General features: G+C 37.9%; 3 protein-coding genes across 3 annotated transcripts; all 3 read left to right on the forward strand.

Annotated features, from left to right (window-relative positions):
• The first annotated feature begins 14,704 nt into the window (after positions 1 to 14,704).
• LOC125383688 (keratin-associated protein 10-8-like) lies at positions 14,705 to 15,184 on the forward strand. Its single transcript, XM_048402392.1, has one exon. It carries the CDS (start codon positions 14,705 to 14,707, stop codon positions 15,182 to 15,184), a length of 480 nt encoding a protein of 159 aa, XP_048258349.1.
• Positions 15,185 to 16,713: 1,529 nt separating this feature from the next.
• LOC125383689 (uncharacterized PPE family protein PPE16-like) lies at positions 16,714 to 17,283 on the forward strand. The gene has a single exon (XM_048402393.1). The coding sequence runs from the start codon at positions 16,714 to 16,716 to the stop codon at positions 17,281 to 17,283; it is 570 nt and encodes a 189-aa protein (XP_048258350.1).
• Positions 17,284 to 22,567: 5,284 nt separating this feature from the next.
• Positions 22,568 to 23,011, forward strand: LOC124137430 (sodium/potassium/calcium exchanger 1-like). Its single transcript, XM_046503712.2, has one exon. The coding sequence runs from the start codon at positions 22,568 to 22,570 to the stop codon at positions 23,009 to 23,011; it is 444 nt and encodes a 147-aa protein (XP_046359668.2).
• The last annotated feature ends 52 nt before the right edge of the window (positions 23,012 to 23,063 follow it).

Consider the following 23,063-nt stretch of genomic DNA (forward strand, 5'->3'; position numbering starts at 1 on the left):
CGATCCCTGAATCAACGAAAGTCCCATCGTAAAATCCCGCCTATTGATGACAGTGAACACGCCATTTTGTAAAAATCGGTCACCGGTAGTGATGTCATACGTCAACATTGTTGTACGTATTTGGTAATTTCTTTGAGGTGAATGTCCATGAATGAGAGTGCACACGATCATTGTATCGTGCTGTTTACAGTTTCAGTTATGATGCAGATTTTGCATATCTTTTATACATTCTTTCATACAATTAATTTCACTTTGGATATTTGTCAATGTTCAAAATGATATCATACGTAAATATAGGCCACAACATGTATGAACGAACCTTTGATAATCTGTTTGTTTGGACATTGTTTACATAAGAATTTATAGGTTTATAGTGTCAAATACGATATTTCTTTCCTTTGGTTTGTTTTGTTGTTTCCTTTGGACAAGTGTCACAAGATGAATCGAAGTGTAAACTGCAGCATGTACGTATTTCTTGGGATGTGTAATAGTCAATATTATGAGCTCATATAACCAATGTCCACGAATAGTCGTTTCATTTTATTTTATAACTAAAACTGAATATATTAATTTAACAAAATGAATAAAATATTTCGTTAAAATATATGCACACATTTCTCAATTAAATTGTTTTAATGTCGTTTGATATGCAGAACAGTGATATCTAACGATTCGCCAGGTGCGCGTTAGTCACAAACAATTTAGGAATTATTCCTCTCGATTTGCATTATATCATCTATGGGTTCATTCTTTTTTTCAATATTGTGATCACAGGATATTAAACTGTTTACTTTATTTCTCCAGGAATTGTAAAAAGTATAAAAAATAAAACCCATGCCAGGTACCCCGTTGGTTCAACCTTTTACGATTATCCTGATAATTCTATACCAATAGAGCTTTCTTCGCATCTTTATCGTGTAACTCTGAGACGAGACGAAGAGAAATAATAACATAATAATGAACAAATTTATGTCCAATATTGAATATAAATTGGGTTGTTTTGAAATATTCTTTTGGGTATTTCATTAAGTAAATTGATGCCAAACAGGTGCGTGTCTTGTCCAATTAAGATACACGATAAACTATCTAATTGTTTACATATTCAAGACATTTTTTACTTGGTAAAAGGAATCATTTTATGTTGTGTCGAAAAAGCGTCAAATTCCGTTTTACACATCGAGATTTTCCATACCATGAACGAAAATTAGGGGAGATATATATTAATCAAAATACCAGTGTTGTCTTTCTCCGACGTTATCTAAGACATAAAACTAGCCATGACGTCAAAAGGAATGATGTTATTCCATTACATTTGATGACAAGGCTAGTGCCCCATTCATAATGGTGCAACATTCGTCAAATTACAATTACCTTATCAGGAGAATGTTGGAATCTAAGGAATAAGTTACAGGTTAGATAGGGCCATCCATTTCGCTATTACCTCCTTTTTATGAAGTACGATTTCATCATTTCTTATGGGGGTTTTTAATAACTAAACGTATACAGTTTCTATATCGATATTGGTGTTAGAATAGTTTGGTTCCTCGTGAACAAATCACCACGAAAATATATTGTCCTTTCCCACAGCTAATTCTCACCAATTGACCAGAGTTACAATAAACTAGTGCTAAGCATAGCGGAGTTATGCCCCCTTTTCTTTGTACGTGTGTAACCTCTCTGTCGCCTTTTGACGTCATAGAGAAATGTACGGCATGCTATTTTTGGCATTGAATGTATGCCGTTATACATACGCATATAACTCTATTTCATATGTAGATATGTCGTTCAGATATTAGGCAGTATTTTGTGACAGTTTCCGTAGAGCTTCTAAATAAAAAAAATCGTCGCACAGTATTTTATCGGTGTACGATAAAAAGCGGAGAAATTTACTGTTTTTCAACGCAGGATAAATTTTAGGACAACACTTAGAAGTGTCTTTTTTTAAAACCTGTTTAATATTTGCAGTTAAATTTACACCATCAAATAGGAAATTTAATATTCTCCACCTCAGCGTAATTTTATAGCCAGAGGTAGATCCAGTGCCGCGTGAGCGCAGTTCCCGCACAACCTTCACTTTTCCGATCTTAGGAAAATGTGCGCCAGAAAAAAACTCGGCATCCAGAGGGTTAAAAGGCAACGGAAATATGGTATAAATGTACTCAACACACGTCAGAAGCAATCTGTGCATACAGTCTTTCTTATTGTTTAATTACGTCCTATTTGGTTGGTGCTACATCTACAGCATCTACAGCATCAAACATATTTACGCCCGTATTCACAACCAGCCTCTACATCTACAATGGATTTAACATAAACCACAATATCTAACATCAACCTTCACATCTACAATCCACCTCCTCATCTACCTTCCACCTCAACATGTTCAATCCTCTCCACTTCTTCCGTCTGTTCCCAGTTGTACAATCTGCTCCACGTCTTCTGTCTACGTCTAGATTTACAATCTGCTCCACATCTTCTGTCTACGTCTAGATTCACAATCTGCTCCACATCTTCTGTCTACGTCTAGATTCACAATCTGCTCCCCATCTTCTGTCTACGTCTAGATTTACAATCTGCTTCACATCTTCCGTCTACGTCTAGATTTACAATCTGCTCCACATCTTCTGTCTACGTCTAGATTTACAATCTGCTCCACATCTTCTGTCTACGTCAATATTTACAATCTGTTCCACATCTTCTGTCTACGTCTAGATTTACAATCTGCTTCACATCTTCCGTCTACGTCTAGATTTATAATCTGCTCCACATCTTCTGTCTACGTCTAGATTTACAATCTGCTCCACATCTTCTGTCTACGTCAAGATTTACAATCTGTTCCACATCTTCTGTCTACGTCTAGATTTACAATCTGCTCCACGTCTTCTGTCTACGTCAATATTTACAATCTTCTACATCTATCATCTTTTCACAGTTCGACATAAGTCTTCCATAATCACATCTACATGTTTCAACATCTACCATATTTTTACAATCAGTCAAACGTATCACCTTCCTTTCACCTTCATGTCTACCATATGCATACACAAAATCAAACTGCCTATCTAGGGACTTAATAAAATTGCTAATTGCTTACTGACATACAGCCCGTTTGCGCTTGCAGTCGCCGAGTACGAGATGTCCGGATCTGAGGCAGTAGATGTTGAAGTCGTAGTGGCATCCGGGCTGCTGGCAGTCAAGCCGAGGACGCCGAGATCCACAAACTGGAATAGAAAAAACAGCCTGGCGCATGTCAGTCACACACTAGAGTAGGACGTAACAGCTTATGTAGCAACAATGTTTATTATTTGTAAACCTTTAGATAACAAAGACAATTATTGTATTGTATTCCGTGATGTATCAGTAGTCTTTGATCGCAGAGTGGGCTAGAGTAAAGGTTGGAGAGGAATGGCATAAAATGCCAATCATTGAAATGGCTTACTAGTTACACAAGTAATCGCGCCAAAGCGTATTTGTGAATGGGGAAATATCTAAACGAAGCTACATGAAGGCTGGCATGTCACAGGGTGGGGCGTGCTTGGTCCTCTACTCTTTATTGTCTGTATAAATAACATTAGACTGTATGACAAGACTTTTTGCCGACATTACATCGATTGGCATGTCATCAAATGATAACAGTGTATTGGAACATTCAAGTAGTACACATACATCAATCTTAAGTACATGGGCGAAATTTTGTTCTATTCTCTCGCAAGACAACGTTTGGGGTCTACAACTATATTTCACCTGAAAAGATAACAGCTCTGTAAAAAAGCCATATGCACTGTGGTGTTATACTTGAAGCCCGTGGCAAACGATTTTGTCATAGATACCTTAATAAAAACAACTTTCAAGATGATTTACTCAGTTGGAAAACTAAAAAATCTACATCACAGAAATACCATAAACAATCTATAATAAATGTTCCCAAGACAACACTTTGAATGCGCATGTGAGGTATTGGATGGTTGCATCGAAGGGGAAGTGAGAAATTACAACAATTACAATTAAAAGCTGCACGTGTCGCACCTGTTCTACCTAAATATGACCTCAATGCATTCATTTTATAACACAACCGACTGGAAACCTCTAATTTGGCGTAGAAAGAAACGTAAATTCTTCTACAGTGTTGTACGCATATACATATATATTGAATTTAGAAGTTGTGAAATTTGTAAATACCAGGGAGATGGCAATCTAAGAACTTGTCCCCTAATCAGGTTCACATATTGTGAATAAATGTTTAAATCATTTGAGAGTGTTATACAACAGGCTGCTAGTAGCATATATTTCTTATGAATGTGTTCAATCGCTTTGAAATAAATATTTCACAAAAAGTCAATTTCGATATGCACTTTACAATAACAATTTTATGAACATCTTGCGTTAATGTGATTCAGTAAGTCTTTCTGTTGTTTGGATTAAACGTGCATTTCATTATATTGTACTATACCCAGTATTACATTTCTGCTATTGCTGTATCCAACGCTATAACTATCTGGAAATGATGTAATACGACTCATTATGATTTGTTTTATGTAATAATGTAATATGATACGTCACTAAAATTTTACATTAATAATAAATGCATTTGTATAGCGCAGCATTCAGTGTGCATAAGTGCTCTGTGCGCATTACCTACGTGCATTTTAAATATATTGCACGACTACACTGCAACTAAGTGAAAGATATCTTGTCATGACGGTGATATGTCCAATTATAAATATTTGTAAAAGTTTTAAAATTGGTAACTTATTTACAGTCAATTCTAATGTACGTTATTATATTCTGCATTCATAATGTACCAGACGTTTAAAAAGTTAAAGAATAAATCAATAACGATATAATCATTTGGAAAATACAGATGTAAATTGAATATCGATTTTATGTTAATTCTAAAAGTTTCATTCTTTCATCGTGTATGGCAACAAATGTTTTACTTCTTTAAAAACAGATACTTTTTGCATCTTAGTTTATCCAATTGATTAAATATCATTCAAATGTCATCCAATAAAAAACTTATATGGTCTAAATTATAATAAATATATGGTTTAAATTATGCTTAAACATTGTTATCATTCGATCAAGATTACGTTATATTTGAAATGTAATATACATTATGTAATGTTAATTTTATCACTGTAATACATTCTATATATTCTATATATATATATATATATAGCTAATGAGAATATCTCTTTTACTTACCAGAGATTAGTAAGAGTAGAAGACAAAACGATTTCATGTTGTTTCTCTCTGACCACAGCGTGAAGAGACAGATGCGTTATCCCAGCCCGGGCTGATATAAACCGTAATGCACGTCCACAAGTAGCAGCGGGTGACATACATATCCCTGGTGACGGCCATGCCCTGTCACAGGCTAGTCACCGGTGTCAATCAATATGTAACGTCGCGCACTATCAGGAACACCCCCAGAATACGTGCCTTGCTACATGGTGACAGGGGCCGGGGGGTGGGGGAGGGGGAGGGGGGTTACAAGAGGCGGGGAACTTGGTACTGGACAAAAATGCTTGTGTGGGTTGTACAAGCTGGATTATGAATTTATTAACTTTGTTAACTTATTTGATACAGTCGGGCTAACTGAAACATGGTTGAAGGAGACAGATTTGGGTGGTTTAATCAGAGATTTTATTAATTATGGCGTCTTTAGTTGCTGTATACGGTGTCATATTAGGTTAGGAGGAAAATATTTGGCGAGGCGTGGTCACGTTTCAAAGCACATGGTCTTAGCAGTAAAATTGGAAAATTAATGGGTTGTAGGTATCACAATGTAAAGGTTTGTGTGCGAACTAATGGTATTGTTTCTGACATGTTTGAAAGCAATATTGGCGTTAGGCAAGGGTGTACTTTAAGTCCGTTTTTGTTATCTTTCTTTATCAACGAATTAGCTCAACAAATTCAGCAAAACTGTTCTGAAGGCATCCAACTTCGACCGGAAAGTGTAAAATTATTTCTTCTTTTGTTTGCCGATGGTATAGTGATGTTTACAAGCACACTACCTGGACTACAAAAGCAAATTAAGAGGCTGGAATGTATCTGTCGACAAGAAAAAGACAAAAGTTTTAAAAATGGTGGTTCGCTAGCTGGAAGAGAGAAATGGTAGATATCCAAAGAAATGTTATAGCATGCTATTACTCTATGATGAACAAGGATACTCAAACTAGGCATATTCTGTTAAGCATCAACTTTATTTATGTGGTTATGTACATATATGGACAGAATAGGACACGTATATACCATATCATTTCATAGATGCTTTTACTCAGACCCTGAAAGATATGGACATTCAAAATTGGCATTTTCCCTGATCAGTACCCAAAAATCTATCAAGTTATTACCTCTTCAAAAACAGTTTCTGTAGATTCTCTCAATCATTCTGGTGTTGCTTACATGACAGAACTTCCAGAACGGGGGTAGTCTTCAAGGCTCACCCGGTCACGTTTCATCTCTGCTGCCCACCCCTTTACGGACACATAGAAAGGGCATCCGTCCCTAGTGTTGTACTCATACCTTCAGGGTGTCTTTTTGTGTTGATCATTGCACGTTCCTCAAGTATGTCCATTTTCCAAGGTCACGTACCCCTGCTTATTTACCTGATTTGTATTGCGAAACGATTTGCTCAGCTGACTGAGGTGAGGTGTTTGTGGATATGCCTCTATGACATTATCTAATGTTCACCATTACGTAATTCCTTCTATGTGAGGCTCAGAACCCATCAGTGAACCTTCATAGAAACAAAAGATAAGCTCGCACAACAGTTAGGAATAGGTATACAAGTATGAGAATATATGTTGCTATTTCTATCTGTTATCATTTTCAAGTTCCAACATGTCCACATTAAAATTATTTAAAACAAAATTTGTGGAAACTGTATGTTAGCCTATATATTAATTAATGAAATTAGCTTGTGAGTTATCATGAGCATTCACTGATTTCAAGTGTTAAGAACAAGAATCATCGTCCGCTTGGCCACAGAAAGTGATCTTCACACATGCAGTAGGTTGTTTGAAACCTGGATTTGCCTGGCGTCTTATCTCTTGTAATAAAAAGATTGTTCCTTAATCGAGGTCATTCCAGTATCCACTGCTGAATGTAGGAAATATTTACTGAGGGTTTCACTTCAAAACCCCTGAGAGCCTCATCTGTATTCCGTCACACAGCAAATGACCATTAATCAAGATGGTAGGGTAATCGACGGATAATATTCTCTGGAGCTGATATATATTTTTATATATTGTTATTATTTATGTCATATATATAATCTACACTTTATTTTTAATTTACTTCTATGCCAAGTTTATTTTTAGAGCAACCCGAACTCATGGGCAAACAATGACAATACATGCTCCTTCAAGATTAATGTGTTTACATGGTAAATCCAGAGTAGATTTCAGAAGCATATTCAAGTGTGGTCCAAATGTGAGCTGTATATATTAGTCAAGATTCGCCTTGAGAGAAGGGAGATGAATTTTCTCAATAAAACGTTACATATCGTTGCTGCTAGGTGCTTCTGGGGTAGGTGTTATTATGACGAACACTTTTATAAAAGCGACAAAACCCGATTCCTAAGAAATCTCTGACAAAGGCAGCTTCGATTGTTGATTTCGACTAAACCATGAGCATGTGTTTCTATGACATAGTGATAATTCTACTTGTTCACAAAAAGATGAGCGTATCCTGCCCCATCGGTGGCACCCGTCACAAACACATGCAAAGGCAAATCAGTTTTCCGCCTGATAAAACACGGTCAAATCAAGTCAAATAGGGAATTGCATCTGACACCGTTAAAACAATTTCCGTCCGTTTAGATAATCAGTTCAGTCTTTCTCGTATTATAATCAACCAACCAGTTAACACAGAAAGATTTCGCAAGTAGTATTACTATCCGCCGATCATCACTGGTAGCCAATGCAGTTCTTAGAGGAGCGGTTTTATGTGGTCGCGAATTCGACACTAGGTGATGGGACCTGGCAGCTGTATTGTGCACCCGTTGTAGCCTTACCCTAAACCCGTAGCTTGTCCAGATAATTGTGCTGAATGTCATGCAGAGGACTGTTGCAATCCTGAAGTGAAAAATGCATGGATTTATTTTCTAATGGATTCATAAACACGTGCTCATAATGTAGACGGAATCGTATTGTCGACCCTGCTTTATGCAGAGATTTCTATCGGATTTGGAAAAGGGTTTTGTTGCTCTATTCTCAAACTTAATGTTGAATAAATGATCACGGCCAGATTTCTTGCGTGATTGCTTGGTTGAACAAAATTGTCCCCAAAGCCTTATCGGCAAGTTGAAGCTTGGCCCTTATTAGTTTTCAACTGATGATCTAATTTCTCTTTTTGACATCATTCAATTTGTGGAAGTTTGTGGTCATCCAACTTTTGATGTCAGCACTGCAGGCTGTGATTCTCTGGAATTCTCCCTAACTGATGATGATTTGAATCCTAGATACAGTTGCGTGTCATCAGCAAACAGATGAAACCTGGGGTTATGAGGTCTTGCAGTTCTTCCAACTGGTAGGGTATATAATGTAAAAGGTATTGGGCCAAGATCCCTGTGACACTCCAAAACTTCAGTACGCTTCTATCTGATCTCACTCCATCAATACTCACTGACCAGTGGCATCATGTGTAATATGATGTGAACCATGACAGAACAACCAACTTCTGACTCCAATGTCTTCTGAAGTGTTGAGTTGTACCTTGTGTCAAATGCTGCTGGCTAAAGAGAGGAATCGCTGCGTCCTAGGAATCAACAGCATGACGTAGGTCATTCTGCACACGCAGCAGAAGTGTTGAACGCGCCTGATAGTCATATAGAAGGTTGCCAATAATTTTACTCATTCCTGAGAACAATGCGTTCGCGTCGATAAATTGTGTGTTAGCAAAGACAATGGCTGAAGTTGTATTGGTTGAATCCGAAGTATTGAGAAGGTTGCTGAAATAGAACACCGATAATTGGTGCCTCTTTACAAGCCGATGATGCGATCTAGAAGAGACAACTTCGGTCAAACGAGTACTGTTTTCCTCGAATATTGCGGTTAATGTTTAGTTAATGTTTTTTTATATTGTTCGATTGTTTCTCCGAACAGTACCCGAGAAAACACACCATCGTTCATTCAGAAATACAACCATGAGTTTTCTTGAAAATGTGTGACAGTCGTCACACTGATGGCTTGCATAATAGAGCATAGTAACATCATGGACATTTAATACTATCCATTTTTAGGGTCCATTTCGCATCCAAACATATTCGAGTTTCTCAGTATCATACAGTTGGTTGTGATCGTGAGGATAAGTTACTGCAAAATTATTTGCGCCGAGCAGCTGATTAGATATCGCGTAAGTTGCAGTATCCATCATATCAGTTGCAGTGTCGATCGTTGCAGTATCTAACAAAAGCTGTAACAGTGAGAGGTCTCCGGACAGCAAGCGACCACATGACTACCTAAGAACTAATGACTGTGGAGCTTTTATATGAATATTGGTTGTTTTATTTTCGCGTATGGTTGAAAATGAAAACCAAACTCAATTGAAAAAGTCAACTTCGCCTTTGCTTGTGACATCGGTCATAAATGGAAAACGGAACAATTCAGAACGAGACTCTCTAGCATTCCGTGAACATGATAGGTAACATGCGGTCACAAAACATGCGATCACAAAACAGTGGACGTGGGATCGTATTTATTATAATTTGGGAAGTATTTATGACATATTTGCTTGCAATTATTGGCATATCGTTAGAAAAATGGTGAAGTATCCCACGTGACATCATCAGACGACTGACTTGTCTGTGCGCCGGAGTGTGTTTTCGTGTCTTGTACCCGGGGCTGGTCATACACGCTATTACTTTGACTTGTCATTGAACTTAAGCTATTTTCGATGTGCGTTCCCTTTGTCCATTACGTTGAAAGCTTGCCTTTGCTATCCCACCTCAATTCGGGCAAAGGTCATGCAAATATCGGATGCTGTGTGACTGTCGTTATAAATGTTGATTTCGTTCTGATTTTTCATTTTTTAATACATTTTACTTCATACATATAACTTTTGTGATTTAAAACTATGGCGAAGTTTCTTTTGGCTGTCAGTTTATAATATCAATCCTATCTTTAATATTTTAGAAATTGTTTGTTTCTTGGCCCTACATCAAACTACCCAGAAGTACCCTGTCAAGAGAGGATGCATTACATTGACCTGCTGTTTCAAGTGAATTCAGCTTGCAGCATGTGTTGGTTGCCAAGTATTATCTTAAGTCAGGTACAAACATGTCATGCTGCCTGCGTATTGAATAATAACACAGACGTTGATCAACACAACTATTATTGCTAATACTATCCACATTCCAATCACATACTACTACTATTGCTAATACCATTAACTTGCCAAACACACACTACTGCTATTGCTAGTACTAGCCGAAATCCATTCACAGACAACTACTCTTGCTGATGCTACCCACATGCCAAACAGTCACTACCACTATTGCTTATGCTGTCCACATGCAAAATACAAGTACAGATACTGTGGTAATAGCTGTCACTGTAGTCATCAGCGGTAGCTGCTATCAGTGTTAGGAGTTGCTTTTGATGTAGTTCCCATGGGAGGTTGATGGAGTTGATGTCAATGTGTGCCACTGTAGTACTTGATGGAGTGTTCGTCGGTGTAGCCTCCAGTGGTAGTTGATGGAGTTGCTGTCGATGTAGTCCCAGTATATACAATTGTTGTCGGTGTAGTCCCGACTAGAGGTTAATGGAGCTGTTGTCGGTGTAGTCCCCAGTAGAGGTTGGTGAAGTTGCTGTCGGTGTAGTGCCGAGCGGTAGTTGATGGGGTTGCTGTATCTGTAGTCCCTAGTGGGAGTCGATGGTGTTGCTGTCGGTGTAGTCCCCAGTGGTAGTTGATGATGTTGCTGTCGGTGTGGTTCCCAGTGAAAGTTGATGAAGTTGCTGTCGGCGTAGTGCCCAGGTGTAGTGATGGAGTTGCTGTCAGTGTAGTGCCGAGTGGTAGTTGATGGAGTTGCTGTCGCTGTAGTCCCCAGTGGTAGTTGATGATGTTACTGTCGGTGTGGTTCCCAGTGAAAGTTGATGAAGTTGCTGTCGGCGTAGTGCCCAGGTGTAGTGATGGAGTTGCTGTCAGTGAAGCGCCGAGTGGTAGTTAAAGGAGTTGCTGTTGGTATCGTCCCCAGTCGTAGTTGATGAAGTTGCTGTTGGTGTAGTCTCAAGTGGTGGTTGATGAAGTTGCTGTCGGTGTAGTCCCCAGTAGGAGTTGATGGCGTTTTCGCTGTAGTCCCCAGTGGCTGTTAACGAACCTGCTGTCGGTGTAGTGCCCAGTGCAACATGCTGGAGGTGTAGTGCCAGGTGGAAGTTGATAAAGTTCCTGTCTGTGTAGTTCCCGTTTCTTGTAGGTGGAGTGTATGTCGGAGTAGTGCCGAGTGGTAATTTGGCTCTGTCAAGAGATTAACTGGTTCACGATGAATGGAATGTATGATTGCAAAGTGTTGTTGGTAACTGCAATAGTTTTGCCAATTCAACGCTTTAATTTCGCTGATGTTAGTTTCCGCCGCTCTGTCATTTGTATAAATAAAGCTATTGTTAATACTGACAATACGTTAATATAATTTCATGTGAAGTTTACACATATATATGCAGCTTTTCCATGTGACGAGAGGTCGGTCACATGACCGCGACATTGACGTTCCTAAGTATATGAACTACACAATTTGACGTCCCTACGTTTTTAACGAGTCTGATTTCTTACACATTCCTTGGGGAAACCCTGGGACTTCCCTAGAGTGAATGAATAAAAAACGTTCTTTCTGATCATTCATACCCCATAATTTCGAACTCTGCGTTTAAGTATACATTGAGAAACGTCAGAGCGTTAGACTTCATGCCCGTTCACGCAAATCAACGCTGAGACCCATCTAAGCGAACAACACGAAGAAATGCACATCCAAACTACCGTGTTATCAACTCGATATGTGTCTAAACTACAATAGCAATCTATGAATGTACCTTAGTATCTATTTGACACATCTTTAATCAATGATGACTAACACATGTAACCGCCACAAGTTTATCAACAACTTCGGAAATCTCTCCCGTCACGTTTATCGTGTCGTCCCTTTTGGCGTCTTGTGCACGATGTAAATGTATTACGCCTAACTGAAGAAGTTCGTAACATACCTTTCTTATCCAATGATGATATTATTTGAATACATTTGTTGTAAACAAACTATGCAACAGATTTTCCTGTAAAGCAAGTTGAGCATACATGTATACGATCATGTCATGGACTCTTTTTGAGGACCTATTTTATTCCGCGATACAGCTGGTTGTTGTTTGACTGTCAGTGTAAACATAAAGCTACACGTGCCACTTTAAACAAAATTGCATAGATCAAGCGCTCAAAACTTCGAAGTAAAAAACAGTGATATCAAAAAATTATAAGAATTGACTTTTACTTGTTCAATGAGGGCCAAACATTGTGCATACAGTTTGGCCCTCACTCTAGGAATGCTCATACTCCAATGCACACGCACATGGTTAGTTAGTTCTTAAATATATTCAACAACAAAAGTTCCTGTGACACCAATATTTTAGTGTATTTTTCACACAAGTAAAGTTTGGTTTTCAATATTGTAGTACATGAATGGAATCAAGTCACAAAAAACGCAACTCCTGCAGAAAAGCATGCATTCCATGCAAAAGTTGACTTTTACGCAAGCCCCATGCATTTCACTACCCAAGAATTGGTATAAAAACATGCGCGTTAACGGGATTCCATCTGCATTGTTTAGCATCGTGCTAACAGCAACCACTCAGAAAAACAACCAAATTACGCAATTATTCAACATTACGAAATGCCACGCCTGTCCGAAAATGAGCCTCTGCGAGCCATTGGTATGCTTGAAGCAGGATCTAGTCAACGTGCTGTTGCAAGACAATTTAATGTCCACAGAAACACCATTTGGTGTTTATGGCAACGTTGGCAACAGACTAATGCAGTCAGAGACCATCCTCAGAGTAGCAGGCCATGTGTAACAAGTAATCGACAAGACAACTGGATTCGAGCAACACACCTACGAAATCGATTCCAGCCAGCAACAGAGACTGCAAGATGCATCCCTGGCCTTCGACGAATATCTTCACAAACCGTACGTCGTCGCCTCAGATGTGCAGGCATTGTCGCCAGAAGACCCGCCAGACGTCCCATTTTCACAGGAAACCACCGTCAAGCACGTCCACAGTGGTGCAGACAGCGTCTACGCTGGACGGCCATGCAGTGGGGATAAGTTCTATTCACTGACGAGTCTCATTTTCACCTCAGCCACAGCGATGGACGGATTCGAGTGTACCGACGTCGAGGTGAACGTTACGTCAATCATTGTCATGGAAGAAGATCGGTTCGGTGGTGACAGCGTTATGGTATGGTGTGGGATTAAAGCAAGACAGAGGACCCGTTTGATAGTGGTAGAGGGAAATCTCAATGGACAGCGTTACCGAGACGAGATCATCGGCCCTGTTGTTCTACCGTTTTTGCGACGTCATGGCCCATGCATTACCTTTCAACATGACAACGCCCGGCCTCATATTGCTCGACTTGTTCAGGATTCTCTTCAACAAAACAACGTGAATGTCATCCCCTGGCCGGCTCGCTCCTCTGATCTCTCACCAATCGAGCACATGTGGGATGAGATGGATCGAATTGTTTTTAGATTTGGTAAAAAACATTACTTTGCATTAAATCTTATTCAATGTCACAGGAACTTTTCTTGTTCAGTATATATGCTGTTCTTGATCGACAACAAAAATCATGGTTGTAAAAACCTGTCAGGTAGAACACCACCCGCCCTTATAGAATGTAATGTAATATAATGTAATGTCCAGTTTTCTCCGAGAGGATTATATAAACACGATCTCTGCTGCCAGTTCTTTACTCCAATAGAGCGTCTGACTTAAATGCATTCTATGACACATAGGTGATATAAGAGGAAGATTTGTATGTAGGGTATATGTATGAAGGAGATATGAATGAAGGAGATATGAATGAAGAAGATATGTATGAAGGAGATATTATAAAGGAGATATTATAAAGGAGATCTTATAAAGGAGATATGTATGAAGGAGATATGACTGAAGAAGATATGTATTAAGAAGGAGATATGAATGAAAGAAATACGAATGAAGAGATATGTTCGACGGAGATATGAATGAAGACGATATGTATGAAGGAGATATTATAAAGGAGATATGTATCAAGGAGATATGACTGGAGGAGATATGTATGAAGGATATATGTATGAAGGAAATATGTATGAAGGAGATATGTGTAAAGGAGATATGTATGAAGGAGATATGTGTGAAGGAGATATGTATGAAGGATATATGTACATGTATGAAGGATATGTGTACTACGGAGATATGTATGAAAGAAATACGAATGAAGGAGATATGTACGACGGAGATATGTATGAAAGAGATATTTATGAAGGATAGATGTATGAATGAGATATGAATAAAGGAGATATGAACGAAGGAGATATTAATAAAGGGGTTATGAATGAAGGATATATCCATGATAGATATATGTATGAAGGACATATGAATAAAGGAGATATGTATGAAGGAGATATGCATGAAGAAGAAAATTATGAAGGACAAAGCAGATGTGTATGAAGGAAATACATATGGAGGAGGTGTGCATGAAGGAAATATGTCTGAGGGAGATATGCATGAAGGAGATATCAATGAAGGAGATATGTATGAGGGAGATATGTATGAGGGAGATATGCATGAAGGAAATATGCATGAAGGAGATATGTATGAGGGAGATATGTATGAGGGAGATATGCATGAAGGAGATATCAATGAAGGAGATATGTATGAGGGAGATATGTATGAGGGAGATAAGCATGAAGGAAATATGCATGAAGGAGTTATCAATGAAGGAGATATGCATGAAGGAGATATGCATGAAGAAAATATGCATGAAGGAGATATCAATTAAGGAGATATGCATGAAGGAGATATGCATGAAGGAGATATCAATGAAGGAGATATGCATGAAGGAGATATCAATGAAGGAGATACGCATGAGGGAGATACGTACGAAGGAGATATGTATGAAGGAGATATTCATGAAGGAGATATGCATGAAGAATGTATGAATGCGGGAGATATGTTTGAATGTGATATGCAGGAAGGAGATATGAATCAAGGGTATATGAATGAGGGAGATGTGTATGAAGGAGATGCAAATGAAGGAAATATGCATAAAGGAGATATCTGTATGAAGGAGATATGCATGAAGGATGTAAGCATGGAGGAGATACGCATGGAGGAGATATCAATGAAGGATATATCCATGATAGATATATGTTTGAAGGACATATGTATTGAGGAGATATGCATTGAGGAGATATGAACGAAGGAGATATGAACGAAGTATATATGTATGCAGGAGATATGAATGAAGGATATATCCATGATAGATATATGTATGAAGGACATATGAATAAATGAGATATGTATGAACGAGACATAAAATGAAGGAAATATGCATGATGGATATATGTATGAAAGAGATATAAAGAAAGGAGATGTGTATGACAGACATATGAATAAAGGATAATTGTATGAAGGAGATATGCATGGAGGAGATATGAACGAAGTATATATGAATGTGGGAGATATGAATAAAGGACATATGTATTGAGGAGATACGCCTTCAGGAGATATAAATGATGGAGATATGAACGAAGAAGATATGTATGAAGGAGATATGAATGAAGGAGATATGAACGAAGGAGATATGAACGAAGGAGATATAAACGAAGGAGATATGAACGAAGGCGATATGTATGAAGGAGATATGAACGAAGGAGATATGAACGAAGGAGATATAAACGAAGGAGATATGCATGAAGGAGATATATACAAAGGAGATATGAACGAAGGTGATATGAACGAATGAGATATGTATGAAGGAGATATGAACGAATGAGATATGAACGAATGAGATATGAATGAAGGAGATATGAACGAAGGAGATATGTATGAAGGAGATATGAAGGAAGGAGATATGAAGGAAGGAGATATGAACGAAGGAGATATAAACGAAGGAGATATGAACGAAGGAGATATAAACGAAGGAGATATGAACGAAGAAGATATGAACGAAGGAGATATAAACGAAGGAGATATGCATGAAGGAGATATAAACAAAAGAGATATGAACGAAGGTGATATGAACGAAGGAGATATGTATGAAGGAGATATGAACGAATGAGATATGAACGAAGGAGATATGAATGAAGGAGATATGAACGAAGGAGATATGTATGAAGGAGATATGAAGGAAGGAGATATGAAGGAAGGAGATATGAACGAAGGAGATATAAACGAAGGAGATATGAACGAAGGAGATATAAACGAAGGAGATATGAACGAAGAAGATATGAACGAAGGAGATATAAACGAAGGAGATATGCATGAAGGAGATATAAACAAAAGAGATATGAAAGAAGGTGATATGAACGAAGGAGATATGTATGAAGGAGATATGAACGAAGGAGATATGAACGAAGGAGATATGCATGAAGGAGATATATACAAAGGAGATATGAACGAAGGTGATATGAACGAATGAGATATGTATGAAGGAGATATGAACGAATGAGATATGAACGAATGAGATATGAATGAAGGAGATATGAACGAAGGAGATATGTATGAAGGAGATATGAAGGAAGGAGATATGAAGGAAGGAGATATGAACGAAGGAGATATAAACGAAGGAGATATGAACGAAGGAGATATAAACGAAGGAGATATGAACGAAGAAGATATGAACGAAGGAGATATAAACGAAGGAGATATGCATGAAGGAGATATAAACAAAAGAGATATGAACGAAGGTGATATGAACGAAGGAGATATGTATGAAGGAGATATGAACGAAGGAGATATGAATGAAGGAGATATGAACGAAGGAGATATGTATGAAGGAGATATGAACGAAGGAGATATGAACGAAGGTGATATAAACGAAGGAGATATGTATGAAGGAGATATGAACGAAGGAGATATGCATGAAGGAGATATGAACGAAGGAGATATGAACGAAGGAGATATGTATGAAGGAGATATGAACGAAGGAGATATGAACGAAGGAGATATAAACGAAGGAGATATGTTTGAAGGAGATATGAACGAAGGGGATATGAACGAAGGAGATATGAACGAAGGAGATATGTATGAAGTTTAAATGAATGAAGGAAACACGTATGAAGGATATATGAATGAATGAGATACGAATATAGGAGATATGCATAAAGGAGATATTCATAAAGGAGATATGAATGAAGGAAATATGTTTGAAGTTTACATGAATGAAGGAGATGAATATAGGAGATATGCATAAAGGAGAAATGAATAAAGGAGATATGTATAAAGGAGAAATGAATAAAGGAGATATGCATGAAGGAGAAATGAATAAAGGAGATATGCATGAAGGAGAAGATTACGAAGGACATATTATGAAGGAGATATTCATGAAGGAGATATGCATGAAGGAGATATGTATGAGGAAGATATGAATAAAGGAGATATGCATAAAGGAGATATGAATGAAGGAGATATGCATGAAGAAGAAAATTATGAAGGACATATTATGAAGGAGATATGAATGAAGGAGATAAGTATGAAAGTGACATGTATGAAGGAGATATGAATGAAGAAGATGTGTATGAAGGAGATATGAATGAAGGATATATGAATGAGGGAGATATGAAAAAAGGATATGTGTATTGAGGAGATATGAACGAAGAAGATATAAACGAAGGAGATATAAACGAAGGAGATATGTATGAAGGAGATATGAACGAAGAAGATATGAACGAAGGAGATATAAACGAAGGAGATATGCATGAAGGAGATATAAACAAAAGAGATATGAATGAAGGTGATATGAACGAAGGAGATATGTATGAAGGAGATATGAACGAAGGAGATATGAATGAAGGAGATATGAACGAAGGAGATATGTATGAAGGAGATATGAACGAAGGAGATATGAACGAAGGTGATATAAACGAAGGAGATATGTATGAAGGAGATATGAACGAAGGAGATATGCATGAAGGAGATATGAACGAAGGAGATATGAACGAAGGAGATATGTATGAAGGAGATATGAACGAAGGAGATATGAACGAAGGAGATATAAACGAAGGAGATATGTATGAAGGAGATATGAACGAAGGGGATATGAACGAAGGAGATATGAACGAAGGAGATATGTATGAAGTTTAAATGAATGAAGGAAACACGTATGAAGGATATATGAATGAATGAGATACGAATATAGGAGATATGCATAAAGGAGATATTCATAAAGGAGATATGAATGAAGGAAATATGTTTGAAGTTTACATGAATGAAGGAGATGAATATAGGAAATATGCATAAAGGAGAAATGAATAAAGGAGATATGCATAAAGGAGAAATGAATAAAGGAGATATGCATGAAGGAGAAATGAATAAAGGAGATATGCATGAAGGAGAAGATTACGAAGGACATATTATGAAGGAGATATTCATGAAGGAGATATGCATGAAGGAGATATGTATGAGGAAGATATGAATAAAGGAGATATGCATAAAGGAGATATGAATGAAGGAGATATGCATGAAGAAGAAAATTATGAAGGACATATTATGAAGGAGATATGAATGAAGGAGATATGTATGAAGGAGATATGAATGAAGAAGATGTGTATGAAGGAGATATGAATGAAGGATATATGAATGAGGGAGATATGAAAAAAGGATATGTGTATTGAGGAGATATGAACGAAGAAGATATGAACGAAGGAGATATAAACGAAGGAGATATGTATGAAGGAGATATGAACGAAGAAGATATGAACGAAGGAGATATAAACGAAGGAGATATGCATGAAGGAGATATAAACAAAAGAGATATGAACGAAGGTGATATGAACGAAGGAGATATGTAGGAAGGAGATATGAACGAAGGAGATATGAATGAAGGAGATATGAACGAAGGAGATATGTATGAAGGAGATATGAACGAAGGAGATATGAATGAGGGAGATATGAAAAAAGATATGTGTATTGAGGAGATATGCATTCGGGAAATATGAATGGAGGAGATATGGCAGAGGGCGATATGCATGAAGGAGATGTGACTGAAGGGAGATATGAATGAAGGACATATGTATGAAGGAGATATTCATGAAGGAGATATTCATGAAGGAGATATTCATGAAGGAGACATAAGAGATATGTTTAAAGGAGATATGTGTGAAGGAGATGTGAATGAAGGAAATATGCATGAAGGAGATATGAATGAATGAATGAGATATGAATATGGAGATATGCAAAAAGGAGATATTCATGAAGGAGATATGCATGAAGGAGATATGTATGAAGGAGATATGCATGAAGGAGATATAGAGGATATATGTACGAAGGAGATATGAATGAAGGAGATATGAATGAAGGAGATATGTACGAAGGAGATATGCATGAAGGAGATATGTATGAAGGAGATATAGGAGATATGCATTAAGAAGATATGTATGAAGGAGATATGAATGAAGGATATATGAATGAATGAAATATGTATGAAGTTTACATGAATGAAGAAAACACGTATGAAGGATATATGAATGAATGAGATATGAATATAGGAGATATGCATAAAGGAGATATTCATGAAGGAGATATTCATGAAGGAAATATGTATGAAGTTTACATGAATGAATGAGATATGAATATAGGCGATATGCATAAAGGAGATATTCATGAAGGAGATATGAATGAATGAGATATGAATAAAGGAGATATGCATGAAGGAGATATTCATGAAGGTGATATGCATGAAGGAAATATGTATGAAGTTTACATGAATGAAGGAGATATTAATATAGGAGATATGCATAAAGGAGATATTCATGAAGGATATATGAATGAATGAGATATGAATATAGGCGATATGCATAAAGGAGATATTCATGAAGGAGATATGAATGAATGAGATATGAATAAAGGAGATATGCATGAAGGAGATATTCATAAAGGTGATATGCATGAAGGAGATATTCAAGAAAGAGATATTCATGAAGGAGATATTCATTAAGGAGATATGTATGGAGATATGTATGAAGGAGATATGTATGAAGGAGATGTGTATGAAGGAGATATGTATGAAGTTTACATGAATGAAGGAGATATGAATATAGGAGATACGCATAAAGGAGATATGCATGAAGGAGATATGAATGCATGAGATATGAATATAGGAGATATGCATAAAGGAGATATGCATGAAGGATGTATGAATGAGTGAGATATGAATATAGGAGATATGCATAAAGGAGATATTCATGAAGGAGATATGAATGCATGAGATATGAATATAGGAGATATGTGTGAAGGAGATATGAATGAAGGTGGTATGCATGGAGAAGATATGTGTGAAGGAGATATACATGAAGGAGATATGTATGAAGGAGATATGCATGAAGGAGATATGTGTGAAGAAGATATAGGAGATATGCATATATAGGAGTTGTGCATAAATGAGATATGCATATAGGAGATATGTATGAAAGAGATATGCATAAAAGAGATATGTACTAAGGATATATGAATGAAGGAAAAATGTATGAAGGAGATTTGCATAAAGGAGATATGTATGAAGAATATGTGAATGAATGACATATGTATGAATGTGATATGCATGAAGGCGATATAAATTAAGGCTATATCAATGAGAGAGATATACATAAAGGAGATATGTAAGAAGGAGATATGTATGAAGGAGATCTGAATGAAGGAGATATGTATGAAGGAGATATGAATGAAGGAGATATGAATGAAGGAGACATAGCAGATATGCATAAAGGAGATATGTATAAGGGAGATATGCATGAGGGAGATATGGATAAAGGATATATGAATGAAGGAGATATGAATGAACAAGATATGTATACTAGCCACATAAAGAAACTGTGCACGGAGAAAATATATTCTGGATTGAAATACAACACAACAAGAACAAAATGATGCAGACGCTGTAGCAGCTGAATGATCGGACCATAAGAAAAATGTCAACGGGACCTGAACAACATCTGTTACGATGACGTCAGAAGATCAAAATGGAGTAGGGGGTCAAACGACAAAGTCACAAAGTCAATAACGGGTATGACCACACTGTGCGTGAATCACAGCAGTGCATCGGTGACGCATGGAGTCCACCAAATGGGCATGGAAGGCCTGGGGAATGGCCTGCCATATCCTCCTCAAATCCTGTGCCAAGTCACGGACGTTATCTGGAGGATGTGGAAGACGACGCAGACGGCGCTCCATTTCATCCCACACATGCTCTATTGGGGAGAGATCTGGAGAAATTGCAGGCCATGGCAGTAACATGACATTGTTATGGTGAAGGAAATCCATTGCGACCCTAGCCGTGTGAGGACGAGCGTTGTCCTGTTGAAATGTCAATCGCGGGCCATGACGTTGCAGGAAAGGAATGACCAGAGGCCTCAGAATCTGATCTCTGTAGCCAACACCGGTGAGATTGCCCTGAACAACCAACAAAGGGGTTCGGTGCGTTGCTGTTATCCCACCCCAAATCTTCACTGAGCCACCTCCAAAACGATTCCTCTCCACAATACAGTTGCGTGCATAACGTTCTCCCAAACGCCGGTAGACACGTTGGCGCCCGTCACTGTGGGAAATGTTGAACCTCGATTCATCTGTAAAGACAATATTTCTCAACCATATTCGAGGTTGGCGAACATGATTTCGACACCATCTTAGACGGTTGACTCGATGACGGTGTGTCAGGATGGGACGTATGGCAGGGCGTCGTGGTCGAATCCCGTACTGACGTAAACGATTCCTGTAAGTGTTGGGATGGATACGGCGCAGTCCAGGAATTGTCTGGGACGTCGTTACTGCCGTTTGGAACCTGTGTCGGAGATATGTCACTCGAATCCACCTGTCCTGTCTTGGCGTCGTTACTCGGGGACGTCCTGAGCGTGGGTTGTCGGCAACGTCATTTGTGTTCTGATAATGCCTCACCAATGCCGATATCGTGTTACGATTGCATTGGAAATGTGTTGCCACCTGTTGTTGCCTCATTCCCGCTCGGATCATTCCAATGGCTTCATGATGCTGTGCAGCTGTCAATCTTGGAATGATTTGCTTGTGATATGCTTGTGTCTGCGCCTGAGATGTTTTGAATTTTTTAATGACCACAGATCATGCTTTCCAAAGTGACAGCGAATTTTGAGTTGCACATGCTGTGTACAGCTGCACAGGATGCACATGCAGTAACACATTGCACGTCCATAGGCCCCCATCAATGACGTCATATCGCATGGACGTGCATGAGCGTTTGAATGTCTCCAATAATTACTGTGTTCAAACCTATATTTCATATATGGACGGTGTGCCATTATATCTATATTTTCTCCGTGCACAGTTTCTTTATGTGGCTAGTATATAAAGCCGATATGAATGAAGGAGATATGAATGAAGGAGACATGAATAAACGAGATATGAACGAAGGAGATATAGGAGATATGCATAAAGGAGATATGCATAAAGGAGATACGCATAAAGGAGACATGAATGAAGGAGATATGTATGAAGGGGATATGCATGAAGAAGATATGTATGAAGACGATATGAATAAAGGAGATATGAATAAAGGAGATTTGAACGAAGGAGATATGAGCGACTTCGAAGGAGATATGCATGAAGGAGATGATAATAAAGGGGATATGCATGAAGAAGATATGTATGAAGACGATATGAATGAAGGAGATATGAATGAAGGAGACATGAATGAAGGAGACATGAATGAAGGAGACATGAATAAAGTAAATATGAACGAAGGAGATATGAATAAAGGAGATATGAACGAAGGAGATATGAAGCTCAGGTTAGGAAGCTAAAATCTTAACAAAATCCTCAAAGCATAACTTTTTGATTATACCAGATAGCCTG

The sequence above is a fragment of the Haliotis rufescens genome, unplaced genomic scaffold (genome assembly GCF_023055435.1).
Source record: "Haliotis rufescens isolate VD_foot unplaced genomic scaffold, xgHalRufe1.0.p SCAF_26, whole genome shotgun sequence".
Classification (NCBI taxonomy): Eukaryota; Metazoa; Mollusca; class Gastropoda; order Lepetellida; family Haliotidae; genus Haliotis; species Haliotis rufescens.